This window comes from Lithobates pipiens, unplaced genomic scaffold (assembly GCF_037356315.1).
Source record: "Lithobates pipiens isolate NorthernLeopardFrog02 unplaced genomic scaffold, aLitPip1_a1.2 Scaffold_16, whole genome shotgun sequence".
Taxonomy (NCBI): domain Eukaryota; kingdom Metazoa; phylum Chordata; class Amphibia; order Anura; family Ranidae; genus Lithobates; species Lithobates pipiens.
This window is the reverse complement of record NW_027507748.1, coordinates 403,234,492-403,253,880: the sequence shown is the minus strand read 5'-3', so window position 1 is coordinate 403,253,880 and position 19,389 is coordinate 403,234,492. Positions and strand designations below refer to the sequence as shown.

Sequence of the window (19,389 nt, the reverse complement as noted above, 5' to 3'; positions counted from 1 at the left end):
TGTTCCAAAGCAGATAAAATAGTTCTATAAACATTTACAACGTATGCAATATATAGGAAAGCTATTATCTCATATGCAACAACAAGAAAAGATAATGGTGCATGCTATTCAGGAAGCCAGAGAATTCAGCTTGAGGTAAGACTCTAGCCAATGGGGTATATTTACTAAAGATGGAGAATGCAAAATCAGGCTCACTTCTGCATAGAAACCAATCAGCTTCCAACCTTCACTTGTTCAATTAAGCTTTGGCAATAAAACCTGGAAGCTGATTGGTTTTTATGCAGAAGTGAGCCTTATTTTGCACTCTCCAGCTTTAGTAAATCAACCCCATTGTTTTTCTTAGTCTTTGATCATGTGGGAAATGGTAAAAAGTTTTGGACTTTATTGTAGTCTGTGTTCCGCTTATGCTGTGTACACACGATCGGAATTTCGGCCAGCAAAAGACTGATGAGAGCTTTTCATCAGAAAATGCGACCGTGTGTAGGCTCCATCGGAATGTAGCTGGATGACTTCCTGTCAGCAAAAATATGAGAGCATGTTCTCAATTTTCCAGATGGAAGAACTTTCTATCAGAAATTTCGATCGGTTGTATGCAATTCCGATGCGCAAAAACTCACGCATGCGCAAATTCAAGTACGAGACTGAAGCTATTGGCTACTGGCTATTGAACTTTCTTTTTATAGTCCCATCGTATGTGTTGTACCTCACCGCGTTCTTGACGGTTGGAATTTGGTGTGACCGTGTGTAGGCAAGACGGCTTGAGCGAAATCCCGTCGGGTAAACCAACAGACCTTTGTGTACGCGGCATTAAGGGTAGCTTTTTAGTTGTTTACACTTTAAACCAGTGTCACAGAAAGTCAAGGGAAATAGAACATTTTAAAGCATGTCCAGCCAAAAGGGTTTTGACAGACAAAGTGAGAACAGCAAAACAGTTTGTTTTTTGAACTATAAGAAACGGATGTTCCCTTGGCAGAAAGTAAGAAAGATTCCCTCTAGTGAAGCCCTGGATAGCAGAGAAAACTTATGGGGTTCTAATCCTATTCGCAAATTGGAAACAAAACAAAAAAAAATACAATTCAGGGTTGGCAGTGTAACAGGAACAGAGTGGAAATGTGTTTGGTACACTAGCTCCAGTGCCATCTGTTCAAGGTGGATTTATACCCTCTTGGGAGATTTACACTCCATATTCCACGTCTTATTCAAAGCCTACAGACCTTATACCTGTCTGGACTCTGCAGTTATATCAATAAATTGAACACCTAAATAATACTCTGTACAACGTAACCTGCAAGCTTCCAATCCATAACTACTCTTTCCAAAATGGAAAAACTTTATTTTTATGGGGGAAAATTTTTTTTGGCTGGAGTTTAGTTTTTCTCACTGAATTACTTTCTAAAGAACCGTTCCTGTTTTACAAATTTGCGTTTTTTACGCCATAGGAGCTATTGTGAAGATGCCAATTTGTTCATCTAAAATAAATTCAATGCTTCGTTCCTATTTTTGGTATCCAACTAATCGGAAATATTTCCTAATTTGCCATGTTAAGCTTGATTTTGTGAACTAATGGCATGAATACATTTGGCCATAATTTATATGTTTGAATAAATTATAGGGCCACCAAGGTGGCTTTGTGATTGTTACTTTTGGCACGTAAGCACTTTTACCCCAGTTCAAATTCCAGCCAGGACACTATGCATGGAGTTTGCATGTTTTCTCTGTGCTTGAGTGGATTTACTCTGGGAACTCGTTTCCTCCCACACTATAAAGACATGTTGGTAAGTTAATTGGCTCCTGCCGAAAGCTCACCACACATTGCAATCTGATTGTACAATCTACTATAGATCTACCAACACCTGTGTAATGTTAGGCCTCTTTTACACGATTGGCCCAATCGGATCCACCTATCCATTTTTCAGGTGGATCGGAGCGGGCCACCCATTGACTTTTATGGGCAGACAGATATCAGCAGATATGTGTCCGCTGACACCTACCTGCCATCCAATCTGATAAAATCCACTCAAAACAGACAGATGCCGATCCGTTCACCATCCGTCCAGCGGATCGGATGCAAAAAGGACAGGCGGTTCATTTTCATCTGATCTCCCCTTAGAGGACAGCAGGGCTCTGACAGGTCTGTCTCTGCACTGTGAGCAGAGACGGACCCGTCATCTGCCTGCTCAGTGTAAATCTAACAAACCTCTGACGGCTTCACAGAACAGTTTTTTTTTTTTTTTTAACCTAACCCTACTTAAAACGTCTCCACAATTTTATCTCTGACCTATGGCAGTTGTGCCATACTCTTTCCATTTTTGGATGATGGATTGAACAGTGCTGAGACGTTCAAAGCTTGGGATATTTTTTTTTATAACCTAACCCTGCTTTAAACTTCTCCACAACTTTATCCCTGACCTGTCTGGTGTGTTCCTTGGCCTTCATGATGCTGTTTGTTCACCAAGGTTCTCTAATAAACCTCTGAGGGCTTTTACAGAACAGCTGTATTTATACTGAGATTAAATTACACACAGGTAGACTCTAGTTACTAATTGGGTGACTCCTGAAGGCAATTGGTTCCACCAAAATCCCTGATCACCCTCCCCCATAGTAATACAGTGTCACAATGGTGACAATTAACTACTCTGATGACAGGACATACATTTTTTTTTTTTTTTTTATACATACTGTTAGTATCCCTGATCACTGCCGCACCAGTCGTATGACACACTGTACTGCACTGGTGGCAATATGTAAAAAAACTAAATTGCAAGAAAAAATAAAAATAAATGAAATTTCTTAATTTTCCAAAAGAAGTAACAAATGACAACTTAAAAAAAACTCACTTATGTGCCTGTGAAGATTTGGTGTACCTGGCTGTGCAGGGTGGGGTATCCCTTTCATCTACAGCTATAGGGTGGCCAGAGGTCAGGAAACAGTTTGCTTCTTTGGAATTAGTCCTGTAGGGGGCAGGTCTTTAAGGACCTGGTGCCTGGCTTCACTCCTTGGCAGAGTACAAAGCAAGGGCTCCACCCTTAGTTTTTCCTGATTGTTTTTTTTTTTTTTTTTTTTACCTTTTTTTAAATTTTTATTTTTTTTATTTTTTTTACCCTTTTTCCAAGTTTTTTTTTTTTTTTTTTTTTTTTCACGACAGTGTGTTTGTTAAACAGCACAAAGTTTCCAGCACGGGTATATGCAATTCGTAAGACAGTGTATTTAGTTACCTGTACATTTTTAATCACCAATGTTACAGTGCTGTGGAATATTTCAATGGTATAAAGCAGGGATATGCAATTAGCGGACCTCCAGCTGCTGCAGAACTACAAGTCCCATGAGGCCTAGCAACACTCTGACAGCCACAAGCATGACACCCAGAGGCAGAGGCATGATGGGACTTGTAGTTTTGCAACAGCTAGAGGTCCGCTAATTGCATATCCCTGGTATACCGTATACATGAGAGATCACATAAAGCAGGACTCCAAAAAAAATAAAAAAAGATAAAAATATGTAGCACTAACCCCCGAAGGAGCTGCTGGTTATTGTGGGCTTACCGTTACCTTCCGTTCTCCTTGTAGATGTCATGTGGTAGATGGCCCAGTAACTTGAGACTGACAATAGATCCACTTGAATGGATTTTATTTGAAAACTCAGACAATTGAACAGTCTTTTAACTTGGGATCAGAGGTTTGGAAAGAGGGTTCAGGTACTCTTGGTGTCAAAGTCAGAAAAACATTGAAGAACTTGCTTACTTTGACTGCATCCAGAGAATAGCCATTCACAACTGGATGCTTACTCAGGTTGGACAGTCCCTCTCTCACAAGGCCTAGCAGCCAACAAGGTGCTTACTCAGGAACAAGTCTCTGCCACAGAAATTGTTGTAGAACCCGTAGGAAAACTAAGCTTGAGAACACTTGTGGGATACCTGGATCTCTCAGCCTGCTTGGCGATATCCACAAAACCGGACTCTCTGTTACTTCAGCCATTCCAGGGTCTTGCTAAGAAAGCCAACCCGTACGTGGGGGTTCTTCTGAAGAGTCCTCCCCTGGAATGCTGGAAGTACACTGGGTCTCTCCTGAATCGGAGACTGCAACCAGCCACCTCAGAATCCTTCCTTAGTTTCCTTGCCTCTGGCTAGCCAGCCCCGAGACATTAAAGTCGGGTGGAGCCGCACCCCAGGCCATAGCCTTCCTGGGGGCTGGTCAGGAGGACCAGGACCATGAAGTCAGCACATCCTTCTGGACCGGAACCCCGAACCACGTGACCTCCACATCTTAAATACCCTCTCCCAGAAAGCACAGTGAGAGCGCCACTCCCACTGGGCGGGCTCCGAGAGAGAGTAACTTAAGCACCCAACCAAACCCATAGTTCCATGCCTGCCAGAAGAGACAGTGCCCCCTGTGGCAAGGCTAAACATCTCACAGTCCAGTCAGACTGATGATGAGGCCCAATTTAGATAATTGTACCCAAACCAAACTGCAGTTTAGGCAACTAACTTTAGAAAAACGCATAGAGCGTGCTCTTCAGGAGCCGCCGCTACAAATAAATAACCCATTAAAAGTTAAATAGCAAAATCCACTTTTGTTGTAATATCACCTTCAATCAAGAGAATTCCCCCGCTGTCCTTTTTTTTCTGCTGCTGGATGCCTTCATGCAGATAGCCAGCATTACTCTACCCACTTCCTCTGAGCCCAGGTCATCATAGACCCATGCAGCCTGGGACTAAACCATAAGAGGAGACTTACAGTGCTTTGAAAAGGTATTCATACCCCTTGAAATTTTCCACGTTTTTTCATGTCTCAACCAAAAACGTAAATATATTTTTTCAGGATTTTATGTGATAGACCAACACAAAGTAGAATATAATTGTGAAGCGGAAGAAAATGATAAATGGTTTTCAATATTTTTTACAAATAAATATGTCAAAAGTGTGGCGTGCATTTTTTTTTTCAGCCTCCTTTACTCTGATACTCCTAACTAAAATCTAGTGGAACCAATTGCCTTCAGAAGTCTCCTAATTAGTAAATAGAGTCCACCTGTGTGTAACTTAATCTCAGTAGAAACACAGCTGTTCTGTGAAGCCCTAAGAGGTTTGTTAGAGAACCGTAGTAAACAAACAGCATCATGAAGGCCAAGCAACACACCAGACAGGTCAGGGATAACGTAGTGGAGAAATTTAAAACAGGGTTAGAGTATAAAAAAAATATCCCAAGCTTTGACATCTCACTGAGCACTGTTCAAATCATCATCCGAAAATGGAAAGAGTATGGCACAACTGCAGACCTACCAAGACATGGTCATCCACCTAAATTGACAGGCTGGCAAGGAGAACATTAATCAGAGAAACAGCCATGAGACCCATGGTAACTCTAAAGGGGCTGCAGAGATCCACAGCTCAGGTAGAAGAATCTGTCCACAGGACAACTATTAATCATGCACTCCACAAGGCTGGCCTTTATGGAAGAGTGGCAAGAAGAAAGCCATAAGAAATCCCATTTTCAGTTTGTGAGAAGCCATTTGGGGAACACAGCAAACGTGGATGAAGGTGCTCTGCTCAGATGAGACCAAAATTTAACTTTTTGGCCATAAAGCAAAACACTAAGTGTGGCAGAAAACTACCACTGCACATCACCGTGAAACATGGTGGTGGCAGCATCATGTTGTGGGGATGCCTTTCCTCAGCATGGACAGGAAAGCTGGTCAGAGTTGATGGGAAGAAGGATAGAGACAAATACAGGGCAAGCTTAGAATAAAACCTGTTAGTCTGCAAAAGACTTGAGACTGGGGTGGAGGTTCACCTTACAGCAGGACAATGACCCTAAACATACAGCCAGAGCTACATTGGAATGGTTTAGATCAAAGCATATTCATGTGTTAGAATGGCCCAGTCAAAGTCCAGACCTAAATCCAATTGAAAATTTGTAGCAAGACTTGAAAATGGCTGTTCACTGCTGTTAGAGACAAAGCTGATAGAGACATCCCCAAATGACTTGCATCTGTAATTGCAGCGGAAGGTGGTTCTACAACAAAGTGACGTACTACGAGGAAAGATGATGTTACGCCGTGAGAATTGTGAGAGAATCGTAAACTTTATTCTAAGCAAAAATATTGTGATTCTCATTTTTCCCAGAATCGTGACGCTCTACTACATCTCACCTCTTTTTGCTTCAAGTTTTTCCAGGTAAGTAGAATATTTTCTCCCCCGCCAATTGCTGTGGTTCCTCCCAGGACGTAAAAGTCGTCAGGAGGAACTACCACAGCTGGCAGAAGCAAATAAAACCTGATATTAAAAAAATAAATACAAATTGCCACAGCTATTCCAAAGCCAGGCCACTGGAAGGGCAAGTATTTTCATTTTTTTTTTCCACAGGTGACTTACTGGGTAAAGTGATGACAGGATCACTTTAATAAAAAGAGACTCCCTTGCCTCCTGTTGGTAAACCTCTTATGCCGTGTACACACGATCGGAATTCCGGCCAGAAAAAGACCAATGAGAGCTTTTCATCGGAAAATGCGACCATGTGTATGCTCCATCGGAATTTAGCTGTCCGAATAAATATGTAAAGCGGAGGTCCGTAATTTAAAAAAAAAAAAAAAAAAAGTCAGCAACTACAAACACTGTAGCTGCTGACTTTTAATAAGGGCACTTACCTGTCCAGGAAGCCTGTGATGTTGCCCCCCCAGGCCAATCCGTCCATTGGATCGGGTGCCAGCGCTGCCATCCTAACTAAGGGAAACAGGCAGTGGAGCCTTGCCGCTTCGTTGGCCGTTTTCTACTGCGCATGCGCGAGTCGCTAGGTGCTTTGTGAATGGCCCTCTGGTTTTCTGGGACACACACATGTCCCAGAAGACAACGGGGCAGCTCGCTGAAGAGGAGGAAGTGAAGGAGCAGCACTGGAGATTCGGAAGAGGCAAATTAGGAAGACTGCCTAGCAACAGGCATTTCTGGTAAGTAAAAAAAAAAAATTTTTTTTTCACATTTTTTTAAAATATTTTTTGTTGTAGAATGTTAGTGTAATTTTTAATTTTAGGGTGGACCTCCGCTTTAAACACTATGAACATGACATGGAAACACTGACAATACCTATAACAAAGTAATTTGCTTGATTTTCACTTAAAAAGTCAACACAGCATGAAATTATCAGCCCCTAAAATTTACTGGCAGTTGTAAAAAAAATGACAGATTTTTATAAACTGTCAGTAAATTTACTGGCGGTTGGCAAATCCGCACAGGTATCCGCTGCATCTTTAGCTTTCAGGGCCGATTGCAGGCAAACATTTGTCCTTGATTCATCCCTCTGCTGCGAGCCGCATCTGTCCGAGGAGTGAACCCAGCCTAAGGGATTTCCTCTTCCTGTTTGGCTATGGGACAGGAAGTGAAGGGCAATCTCCACAATGGGACACAGATTGCAAAAATAAATCTGACAGGTGTTACTACCCTCCCTGGCTCTATCCAAAAAAAATAAAAATGCCTGTAGTCCTACTTTAACCGCTTCCCGACCACCTCACGCAGCTATACTGCAGCAGAAGGGCACGTACAGGCAGATTAACAAACCTGCACGTTGCCGTTTAAGAGGCGGCTCGGGGGCATGCGTGCGCCCGCTGGGAGCTCTGTGACCAGGGGGCCCGAGGACCTGATGTCCAAGGGGATACCCGCGATCATCTCACGGTGAGGAAGAACGAGGAGATGCTAATGTAAACAAGCATCGTCCCGTTCTGCCTAGTGACACTGTCACTGATCACAGCTCCCTGTGATCAGGAGCAGAGATCAGTGATGTGTTACACAGTCCCTCCCCCCACAGTTAGAATCACTCCCTAGGACATATTTAACCCCTACAGCGCCACTTAGTGGTTAACCTCTTCACTGCCAGTGACATTTTTACAGTAATCAATGCATTTTTTTTTTAGCACTGATTGCTGTATTAATGCCAATGGCCCCAAAAATGTGTCAAAATTGTCCAATGTGTCTGCCATAATGTCGCAGTCAGGATAAAAATCGCTGATCGCTGACATTACTAGTAAAAAAAAATTATCAATAAAAATGCCATAAAACCAATCAATAACCGCTTATTGCGATTTTTTTTTTTACCAAAAATATGTAGAAGAATATGTAATGGCCTAAACTGAGCAAAAAAATGTTTTTTTTAATATTTTTTGGGGATATTTACTATAGCAAAAACTAAAACATAATGCGTTTTTTTCAAAATTGTCGCTATTCTTTTGTTTATAGTGCAAAAAAAAACCGCAGAGGTGATCAAATACCACCAAAAGAAACCTCCATTTGTGGTGAAAAAAAACTTAAATTTTGTTTGGCAGCCACGTCGCAATTGTCAGTTAAAGTGATGCAGTGCCGAATCGCAAAAAGTGCAGGAAGGGGATAAATTCTTCCGGGGCTGAAGTGGTTAAAGTTTATTTTCCTTTTTTTTGGGTGGTGTCTAAGTGGCATGCAGGGACAGAAGTAAAAGATGTTATAAGTATTAGTGGGCTTATGTTCTTCGTGGTCCAGTAGCTGGGCGCTTTGTAAACACAACTCCTCCATGAGTTGTATGGGAAGATGCAGATGATGTGGATGTCCGCTGGAGGTCGCACTACCTCCTTGGAGCGCTGGAAGCGAGTGGGTAGCGCTCCGGCGGTGAAGGGGTGAATGGAGGCGCACTCTTTCACTTCCCCTCGGACGGTCTTCTCTCCTCCTGACTCCTGTTCTCGCGATAACAGCCGGGCGGATCCATCATGGCGGAAGGTAAAGAAATGGGCCCTGCGGGGATACAGTGGGCAGCTGTAGGGATCGGGCAGTACATGGTATCGGGATAGAGGTGTCAGTGGGGGGGAGGAGATGGACGGTGGCTGCAGAGGATGGCCTTGTCTTCCTACAAGTGTGTGTGATAGATGGGGGGAGGACATGTATGTGTCATGTACATGGGGTGATCTGTGTACACAGCTGGATGTATCATGTATGATAGGAAGGACCGGTCTGGAGATCTCCTCCTCCACTCACATCTCATGGAAGCTGTCCTATATTCATGATCTTTTACTCGCCTATTCTAATATAGTACCTGGTGATCCTGACACAAGGGACCTTATCCAGGTGACACCGCTCATCACACATGATCTACCGTTGTCACCCACCCTGACACATACCATACTTTCCAATGTAGCTGTATACATGGAGATGGCAGATCAGCAGCACTGACATCATAGACACAAAGTAGAAAAAGGTCAAATCCAAGTATTATTCAGTATAGAAATGATCTGTGTAATACCCAGTGATTAGCAAACTGAATGCCCTCTAGTAAAAGTGATTGTAAAGACAGAAGGGTAAATCCACCTTTACAGAAAATCTGTAAGGTGAACCTACATTGGGTATGTTTAGGAGATTAAGCATTTCATATCCCCCCCCACCAGTGAAGCGATGTGTCACAGCGGGTGATCCCGGGATCAGTAGGGGATGGGGTCCAGTGTAAGTTCACCTTACGGATTTTCTGTAAAGTGATTGTAAACAATCGCCTTGTAAAACAACTCCTTTAGTTTAAGTCAGGGGTCACTCCCACATATGCGATGAGGGAACCAGCACGGGTTTCTGCATCGCTTGTCTCTCGCGGTGCCCTCTGCGAATGACTGCAGGTGTCAATAGAAAGTTAATGGCACCCCGCAGATCGCAGTGCAAACTGTCAAATGGATGTGAACACCCATGTGATCCAATTCCAGTGCAGACCACAGAAAGGGTCCTTGCACCACTCTGGTGCGAATGCGATGCATTTTCAGCCATTCAATTTGTATCGACGTGTGAATCACATGTGGTGTCTGTTCGCACCAGCCTAAAATAGAAATGAAAGGCAAAACAGTGTGTATGTATGTTTGTGTGTGTATATATATAATATACATTTTTTATTTTTATTTTTTTTTTTAATTATAAATACCCCCCTTTTTCACTTTTTCAATGTTCTCAGCTGCATAAGAGCTGGGGAAGAGAGACAGCAGTACACCAATCTTCCCATTGATAGACTGTGTGTGTGGTTGGGGGGGCGAATCAGATTCTGGACAAGTCTGATTATTGGAAGAGAGCAGGCTGAGTTGCCAGCACAGCTAGAGAACTCGCCACAATGTGCTCTCATGCCTAATGTGGTCAGTTTTTAGCAGGGGAGCAGAGAAACTGAGAGGAACACCAGGGGTTTCAAAAAAAAGAAGCAATACAAAGAGAAGAGAATACTTTCTCATACATGGTACAGCAGGCACTAGAGCTGCACGATTCTGGCTAAAATGCGAATCGCAATTTTTTTTGCTTAGAAGACAGATCACGATTCTTGCGGTGTAACATCATCTTTCACATTAAAACAAACAATTGGGCTAACTTTACTGTTTTTTTTTTGTTTTTTTTTTATTCATTGAAGTGTATTTTTTTTCCCCCCAAAAAATTGCAACTGCGTTTGAAAGACCGCTGGGCAAATACAATGTGACATAAAATATTGCAGCAATTGACATTTTATTCCCTAGGGTCTCTGCTAAAATATATATAATGTTTTTGGGGGTTCTAATTTTCTAGCAAAAAATATTGATTTTTAACTTAAACAAGTGTCAGAAAAAGATTTAGGCTTTAAGTGGTTAAACTTCCTGCATTGTTTAAAAACTTGGCTGACTGCCTGGATTTTCTTCTTTACACACAGAAGTTTCCCTTTGATCTAAGAAGGAAGAGTTAGTTACAATGTTTCAGTTAAAAAACTTGGCAGACTGCTGGGATGGTTTTTTTTTTTTTTTTTTTTTTTTTTTGACAGCTGAGTGAGCAGATACGTCTCTCCACTTGTTATATGAAAGAATTGGCAAACTCTGCAATAAAGATCTCAGGGGCGTTGAATCGAGATAGCGTTTTTTTTTTTTTAACGATTAATTGTGCAGCTCTAGCAGGCACATATCAGGAATATGAAATGTTGGGTTTATATACTCTTAAATACATTCTATGCATCAACCACTTCAGTATTGCACGGCCATCCATGGACATCCACCCAGAGCCTCGCACCCTGTGACCACTGTGTGCTTTGGACACAGCTGATCACAGATCGAGGTAAAGGGCCATTCACAGCTGATTACATGTAAACAGCCTTGCCGGTTGTTGACAATCCTTTCTCCACATGCCGTGTTAGTCTCTGCCTTTCTGGTGTGGCTCGGGGTACCGGTAGTATTCCTGAGAATACTATCTTGGAGGTCCTCTTCCTCAATTTAGCTCCCAAGTCCCTAAAATCATTCTTTAGGACACTCCATCTGCCTCTGACTTTGTCATTGGTGCCAACGTGCACCTTGAGAGCTGGGTCTTCCCCAGCCTCTCCCAGTAATCTGTCCACCAGATCCCTGATGTGCCCAGCCTGAGCGCCCGGTAGACAGCATACAGTTTGGTGGTTTGGATCTTTGTCAGATTTGACACAGGTCCATCTAGTTCAACCAGTAGAAAAAACAAATAGAAAACCTCCCATATTTCACAATCCTGTACCCACAGTTGATCAAAAGGAAGGTAAAACAAAGAGCACAGTCTGATTCGCTCCAGTGAGGGAAAAATTAATTCCTTCCTGATCCCCCTGAAAAGAAAACAGATATTTACTGGACCAACTGTTCTTGGTGTTGACATCCATATACCATGTGTTAGTATCCAGTTACTGCATATATTTTGTACATTTAGGAATGCATCCAGCTCTTTGTTAAACAGTGTTTTTACAGTGTTACACATTTGTGCTTTCATATAGTTGTTGTATTTACCAGTTCCCATCCGGCCTATAGTCAAATGACATCCTTCATCCATGCCCCATGGACCGTGCTGCAGTGCGATCTGTCACCATGATGACAGATCATTGTACCAAGCTGCTGCTGGTCCCATGTGACCAATCACAGCAGATCACATGACGATACAGACTTTTTTTCGATTTGTCATTGGGGTGTGTAGACATTCAGTTGGCAATCAGTGTGCTTTCCTTAACAGCTTTTGAGAGAAGGTACATTAACCACTTCCGGACCACCCTATAGCAGATTTACTGCTACAGGGTGACCCTCCCATGCAGGATCGTGTGTGTGTGTGTGTGTGTGTGTGTGTGTGTGTGTATATATATATATATATATATATATATATATATATATATATATACATACACGTACATTATCCTGCACGTCCGCCTAGGGGGTGCGTATACTGCTGATGGGCTGAGCTGATCTGCGGGTGCTGACAATGGACGTCTGCCAGCACCCACCGATCATCGGTAAGACACACAGAACATAGATCTGCCTAACAGAGGAGACGGGATGGATTGTGTGTCCCTGCAAAGCATGGAATAAAATCCATCTCTTCCCCTAGTAAAATCAGCACATAGAGTACACAAAAACACTGACTAGGCACACAGTTAACCCTTTAATCATTCTTCCCAGCCGCTGTTATTAGCACAGTATTTGTGTCACTTGTTCCTGCAAAGTGTCTGATTGGGCGCTGCAAAATTGTAGTCCTGCTATAAGTCGCTGATCAGCGCCATTACTAGTATATAAAATATATATATCCATAGCTTGTAGACGCTATAACATTTCAATCAATATACGTGTATTGGGATTTCTATTTACCAGAAACATTTAACACAATAAAAGTTTATTTTTATTGGATATGCTTTATAGCAGAAAGTAAAAAAAAAAAAAAAAAAAAAAAAAAAAATATATATATATATATATATAATTAGTGGTACATCGTTGCATGACCACACAATTGTCAGGGCTCATTTACACTTGCTTTGGCTTCGTGTTTTTGGTGCTTCGAGGAAGCTTTAGTGATGCTTCGGTGAAACGTTGGTGACGCTTCCATGATGCTTGCTCTTTTGAAGCTTTGTTGAAGCTTGACAGATGCCCTGTGTGTGTGTGGATGTCTCATACCTGCAATTTCTCTAAAACAAAGGGAAGCTTAAACTGAATTAAGACTTCTCAAAAGCCTCAGGTGCTACAAGGGAGCCTTGTCATAGAGTTCTATGGAGGCTTTGAAGACGACTTGAAGCACCTCCTAAAGCTACAAAAGCAAGGTGTAAACAGGACTGTAAGCTAACCATTTTATTTAGTGACAGGGGCTTTGACTGGTGTTCAGAGATCTTTAGGGCTCATTTACACTTGCTTCGGCTTCAACACACATTAAAGCGCCTACCGCTTCAACATGCTTTTATGATGTGTTTTTGATGCTTTGATGACGCTTCAGTTAGGGCCGGTTCACACAGCGAGGCGCGGCGAGGCAAGTCGGAGACTGCGGGGACCTCAGCGGCGACTTGCAGAGGACTTCTGTATAGAAGTCAATGCAAGTCGCCCCCGAAGTCGCCCCGAAGTAGTACAGGAACCTTTTTTCTGAGTCGGAGCGACTCGAGTCGCTCCTCTCAGAACGGTTCCATTGTACAGAACGGGGGCGACTTGCGGGAGCGAGGCGAGGCAAGCCGCGTCGCCTCGCATCGCCTCGCTGTGTGAACCGGCCCTTATGTTCTTTTGAAGCTTGGCAGGTGGACTGTGTGGGTGTGTGTGGCTATTTCAGCAAATGTATACTGTTATACAAGCTGTACACTCACTACTTTACATTGTAGCAAAGTGTAATTTCTTCAGTGTTGTCACATGAAAAGATAGAATAAAATATTTACAAAAAATGTGAGGTGTGTACTGTACTCACTTTTGCAAGATACTGTATATAAAAATGAAACCGTTAGACTATACAGTTTCTTTTATTCTGATTGGATTAGCAGATGGCTTTGTAAATGAGGGAACGGGACAAGTAAAATTAAGACATTGATAACACTGCTTTCTCCACTGTTGGTGAGGAATCGGCACCGACTTGTCTTCAGGAACTGGGAAGGTGTTTTCCTCTTGGATTACACATTTGTGCACAGTCCTGGGTGAAATAAGTAACAGGTATATAATTGTTTAGAATGATTTAAGTCAATAATTAACACCTCTGTGCTTTGGAGACTTGGAGGTTCAGAATATTTCCTACAGAAGAGTATCTTGAGACTCTATTTTAAAAGAGAAATCCTGGCAAAGGCTCAAAATTCAGCAACATAATTTCAAGAAACCGCTTGAGCGTTTTTTTTTGTTACAAGTAAATATTCTGAATAGTGGTTTGCTTTTAATATTTGGTGGTTTAGCTGTTTTTTCTTTCTGAGTAGGGTTTACAACAGATCTTTTAGTCTAATAGGAATCGTGGTGGTTAAAAATCAATGATTTAAAAAAAATAATCAAAAAAAAAAAAATTGGATGTTTTTTTATTTATTTTTATCAAATTATTTTAGTAAAATGCTTTTGGAGTAAAAAATATATCTAAAGATAGTTTTCTCTTTAGGATACATTAATAATTTAGTTTATTCAGCATGAAAGGGAAATTGGTTATGTAGCAGGAAACTGTATATTCTGCAATAGTAAAGTTTTTGTTGGAACTCATTCAATAAATCCAAGCTCTGCAAGCTGAGATAACATGAACTGCATTGATGTATTCACACAATTTTACAGTAACCATGAGATAAAACAAAGTTCAGGAATATTCCTTTATCCCATTGTTTTTCAAACCTATGTACACCACAAACTGTATGATTGAACTGGTTCTGATATCGCTCTTTTACTAACCTGACAGCTTATTATTCCAAATAGGAAGCCTTCAATTTGTTTGCAAATATTAAAGATTCCAACTACCAGTAAGAACGAGTACTTGCATTTAAAGAGCACCTGTCGTTCGAGATCCATAATGGCAGTGCCAGTTAGCGGGCATCCACTCACCTGCTGCCACCACGTCCCTCTCCTTGTGTCACTGCCACATCACCAGCCATCCCAATAAAGTGAATGGGACTGTCAGTGAGTCAACAGCAGGTCAGAAGAGGAGCCGCTGCAGGACAGAGATGACAGTTGCTCTTAAAAATTATGATTTAAATCTAGGCCCTTTTACTATTGATTTAAATGATGATTTAAACCGTGAATTAAATTGACTTGATTTAAATCCAATCCACCCTGAGGAATATAATAATTGTATAGCAGAAAATAAAGCCTGTCTGTGCAGTTTCATATGAAGAGCAACCAGAGCTGATTTGCATATAACCTAACAGTATGTTATCAATCTAGGTAATTCATAAAGAATGTTGTAGTAGCTCTTTAGCTGTCCCTCATTGCTGTGCATGTCTTCCTGTCAGGAATCGGTATGGTAACTTGTTGCTTGGAGGGCGATAGGACTGAGGCTGGAGCGTCCATAGTGCATGTTTGGACCCTTTCTAGCTAGGGTCCGTTTTTAGGCATTTTAGAGCAACCAATGACTTTTCCCCGTTTCCATTCAGCCGCTGGCCAGGAGGTTCCCCAGCTGACAAATAAAAATAAAAATAGGGGTGGGGATGCTGGGTGATGTCATCACCCAAATATGGCCATGGCCAAAAATGGAACAATGATGTCAGCTAGTATCCCCACCCCTTTGTTTATTTTCGGCTGAGTGCCGGGGAAACCTCCTGGCTAACAGCTAAATGGCGCTAGGGATGAGTCATCTGTTGCTTGGAAAATGGCAGTCACTGTCACCCTAGCAGTCATGATCCCTGTGTAGGAAGCTGTCACCTTTTATGAGGAGCTCCAGTCTGGGCAAAAAATAAAATTAACAGTCAGCAGCTACAAATATTGTAGGTGAAGGCAAACAAGCAGAGCTTCCCCTTTTGGGTGGAGCTTCCCTTTTTTAATTCATTTTTGATATTCAAAGCAAAAAAAAGGTCTATGTTGATAGTATGTGGTCCACTTTAATGACAGCTTACCAGCACATATGCCCAACCTTGAACACCGGCATCTCTTTGTACACTGGTATGGTGCCTTGAAAAATGTATTCATACCCCTTGACATTTTCCACATTTTGTCATGTTACAACCAAAAGCATAAATGTATTTTATTGGGATTTTATGTGATAGACCAACACAAAGTGGCACATAATTGCGAAGTGGAAGTATAAGTGGTTTTCCAAAGTTTTTACAAATATGTGAAAAGTGTGGCGTGCATTTGTATTCAGCCCCTTTTACTCTGATACCACGAACTAAAATCTAGTGGAACCAATTGCGTTCAGAAGTCATCTAATTAGTAAATATAGTCCACCTGTGTGTAGTTTAATCTCGGTAAAAATACAGCTATTCTATGAAGCCCTCAGAGGTTTGTTAGAGGCTTCTTAGTGAACAAACTGCACAGTGAAGGCAAAGGAACACACCAGACGGGTCAGGGATTAAGTTGTGGAGAGGTTTAAAGCAGGGTTGGGTTATAAAAAATTTTTTTTAGTTTTTTAATGTTTTTGAACATTACATGGAGCACTGTTCAATCCATCATCCCAAAATAGAAAGAGTATGGCACAACTTCAAATCTACCAAGACATGGCCCTCCACCTAAACTGACAGACCAGGCAAAAAAAAAGCATTAATCAGAGAAGCAGCCAAGTGGCCCATGGTAACTCTGGAGGAGCTGCAGAGATCCACAGCTCAGGTGGGAGAATCTGTCCACAGGACAACTATTAGTCATGCACGCCACAAATCTGCCCTTTATGGAAGAGTGGCAAGAAGAAAGCCATTGTTGAAAGAAAGCCATAAGAAGTCCTGTTTGCAGTTTGCGAGAAGCCATGTGGGGGACTCAGCAAACATTTGGAAGAAGGTGCTCTGGTCAGATGAGACCAAAATTGAACTTTGACCTAAAAGAAAAATGCTTTGTGCAGAAAAATAACACTGCACATCACACTGAACACACCATCCCCACCGTGAAACATGGTGGTGGCAGCAGCATGGTCAGAGTTGATGGGAAGATGGATAGTGCCAAATACAGGGCAATATTAGAAGAAACTTGTTAGTCTGTACAAGACTTGAGACTGGGGTTCACCTTCCAGCAGGCGGCCCATGGTTTTTAGATTAAAGCATATTCATGTGTTAGAACGGCCCAGTCAATCTGTGGCAAGACATACAAATTGCTGTTCAGATGTTCTCCATCCAATCTGACAGAGCTTGAGCTGTTTTGCAATAGAACAATGGGCAATGATGTCACTCTCTAGATGTGCAAAGCTGGTAGAGACATCCCCAAAAAGACTTGCAGCTGTAATTGCAGTGAAAGGTGGTTCTACAAAGTATTGACTCAGAGGGGCTGAATACAAATGCACGCCACACTTTTCACATATTTGTTTCTAAAAAACTTTGAAAACCATTTATCATTTTTCCTTCCACTTCACAAGTATGTGCCACTTTGTGTTGGTCTATTACATAAAATTCCAATAAAATACATTTATGCTTTTGGTTGTAACCTGACAAAATGTGGAAAATTTCAAGGGGTATGAATACTTTTTTCAAGGCACTGTATCTGCAAGTTGGCGAGAATTCTTCTTTTGAATTTGACGCAGCCATTGCAATAGTAGGAATCACCTGAATCTGAAACATGTATCAGCATTTGTACAGAAACTGGAGCAGAGCTTTCATGAATTGAGTACATGCCATGGTAATGGGGGGCCATAGTGCTAGAAAAGTCTTATCACTTTATGGAATTCCCCCAGTATATTCTGTTCGGAGTCATCCTTTTGAGTGCCCTAGGTCCTCCGTGTGGTTATAGTTTTACATTCTTATATGAATTCCTCTCTCTGTCACACTGAATAAAATAAATATGTAACTCCTTTGTCTATCCATGGAAATATTTTTGCAGGCTTCATTCACGGTCCTAGAGATGGCATTTTCTTACACTACACATTTACAGTTGGTAAATGTTTTTGCAGGGTTGTACAATGCCTCCGACAAGGCTGAATGCACAGACCTTTGCCACAGCGGGCTCGTTTACACTTTAGTGGAGGTCACCTAACTTTACAATGCTTACAAATGCTTCGCTGCTGTGAAATGTAACCAGTGCAATGTATCATTTCATTGACAAACTGCTCTCATTGCCTAAATCGCATGACGCTGCTGGGTTGTTCCCAGGTCTGCAGTAAATCAGTTGTTTTCCGGTGTTTAATGGATCTGATACCTAACCTATCTGTACAATGTACATTTCCATGCTAGGTGTATGGGGCATGTATGGCTTGGCATCCCTGCCTTCTGTCAGAAGGAATAGTGAATGATCTACTTGTTCTAGATGTATAGCTCTGTGTAGCAGCTTTTTGTACTCGCTGCAAAGTGCACTCATGTAAAAGGAATGTAAGACTGAAAAAGAGGATAGCTTGGCATTTCATATATGGGAGGCACAGAGCCTGCCCTGGTGGAGCCAAGCAAAAGAACTGACACTTCGTTTATGAATGTATTTAAAGCCCAACTTTAAGAACTTAAAGAATTGGGCCCTTGCAGTGGAGCCCCTCCACACCTCAAAGATTAAAGTGGGTGTGAACAAATTTTTGCTTTTGCAACCACCTTAAATGCTCATTCTGTGTAGGAGAGAGATAAGGAGGCTCTATCGATCCGTCGATCCCCGCTGAGCAGGGAGATGACAGGTCTGTCTCTGCACACTGCGCAGGGATGGACCTGTCAGAGCGCCACTCTCCCCTATGGGAGATCAGATGATGACAGACTGCAGAGTCCGTTGTCACCCGATCCAATCTGCAGACGCATGGAAAAGTAGGTTTTTCCTCCGTTACACTTTTTCGGATTGAAGCGGGTCGGATGTCAGTGGACATGTCACCGCTGACATCTGACGCTCCATAGACCTCTATGGAACATCCGTTCAGGTCTGCTTAAAAAAACTGACAGGCTGTCCTGAACGTATCGGTCATTTGAAAGAGCCCTGATTGTAAAGTTATTGTAAAGGCTCTTAAAAAAATAAATACAGGTTTATACTTTCCTGGCCTGTGGCCTGATTCTCTTCTTCTCAGGTCCCCTGCCAGCACTCCTGGCAAATGCCCACATAGAAAGCTGCTTCCAATGCTGACACTCATGCAGGCTCGCTCCTGAGCCTTGTTGTTTGCGTCGTCCCCTCCTCACCCAGACCCTGTGACTGGACAGTGAAAGAAGAAGCAGCACCCTAATGAGCTCATTCAAAGTTTGCTCCTTTCTGTGCTCCTATCCTCTTACTAGGTGCAATGCAGCACAACTGACTCTCCTTGTGCTGCTGGACACATTGTGCACTGCAAGAGGCCGATGCCAAGTTGATTTCAGGTACTTTCATTGCTTGCTTTAAAAAAAGAAAAGAAATGTAATGTATTAAAGCGATTTGTAAAATAAAAACAAACAAATGTGCCTATACTTCCTGCCTCTGTGCAATGGCACTTCTGGCCCCTCCCCTCTGTCCAGTGCCCCCATGGGAAACCGCTTTCCATGGGAGTGCTTGCTCGCTGCTACGTCCATTGACACAGACAGTGGAACTCGCCCCCGCATCACTGGAAGCTGATGCCTAAATAATTTTTTTACCTTAATGCAAGGTAAAAAATTCTCCCTCTCTCTCCTGATTGGCTAG

At 42.2% G+C, this 19,389-nt stretch overlaps 1 protein-coding gene across 1 annotated transcript in view; it reads left to right on the top strand.

Annotated features, from left to right (window-relative positions):
• The first annotated feature begins 8,576 nt into the window (after window positions 1-8,576).
• Window positions 8,577-19,389, top strand: part of ANKFY1 (ankyrin repeat and FYVE domain containing 1) — an 89,716-nt gene continuing 78,903 nt past the window's right edge. Inside the window, exon 1 of the mRNA XM_077482356.1 lies at window positions 8,577-8,728. Coding sequence (XP_077338482.1) covers window positions 8,719-8,728 — 10 coding nt within the window. The 5' untranslated portion in view covers window positions 8,577-8,718. The remainder of the gene's footprint in view (window positions 8,729-19,389) is intronic.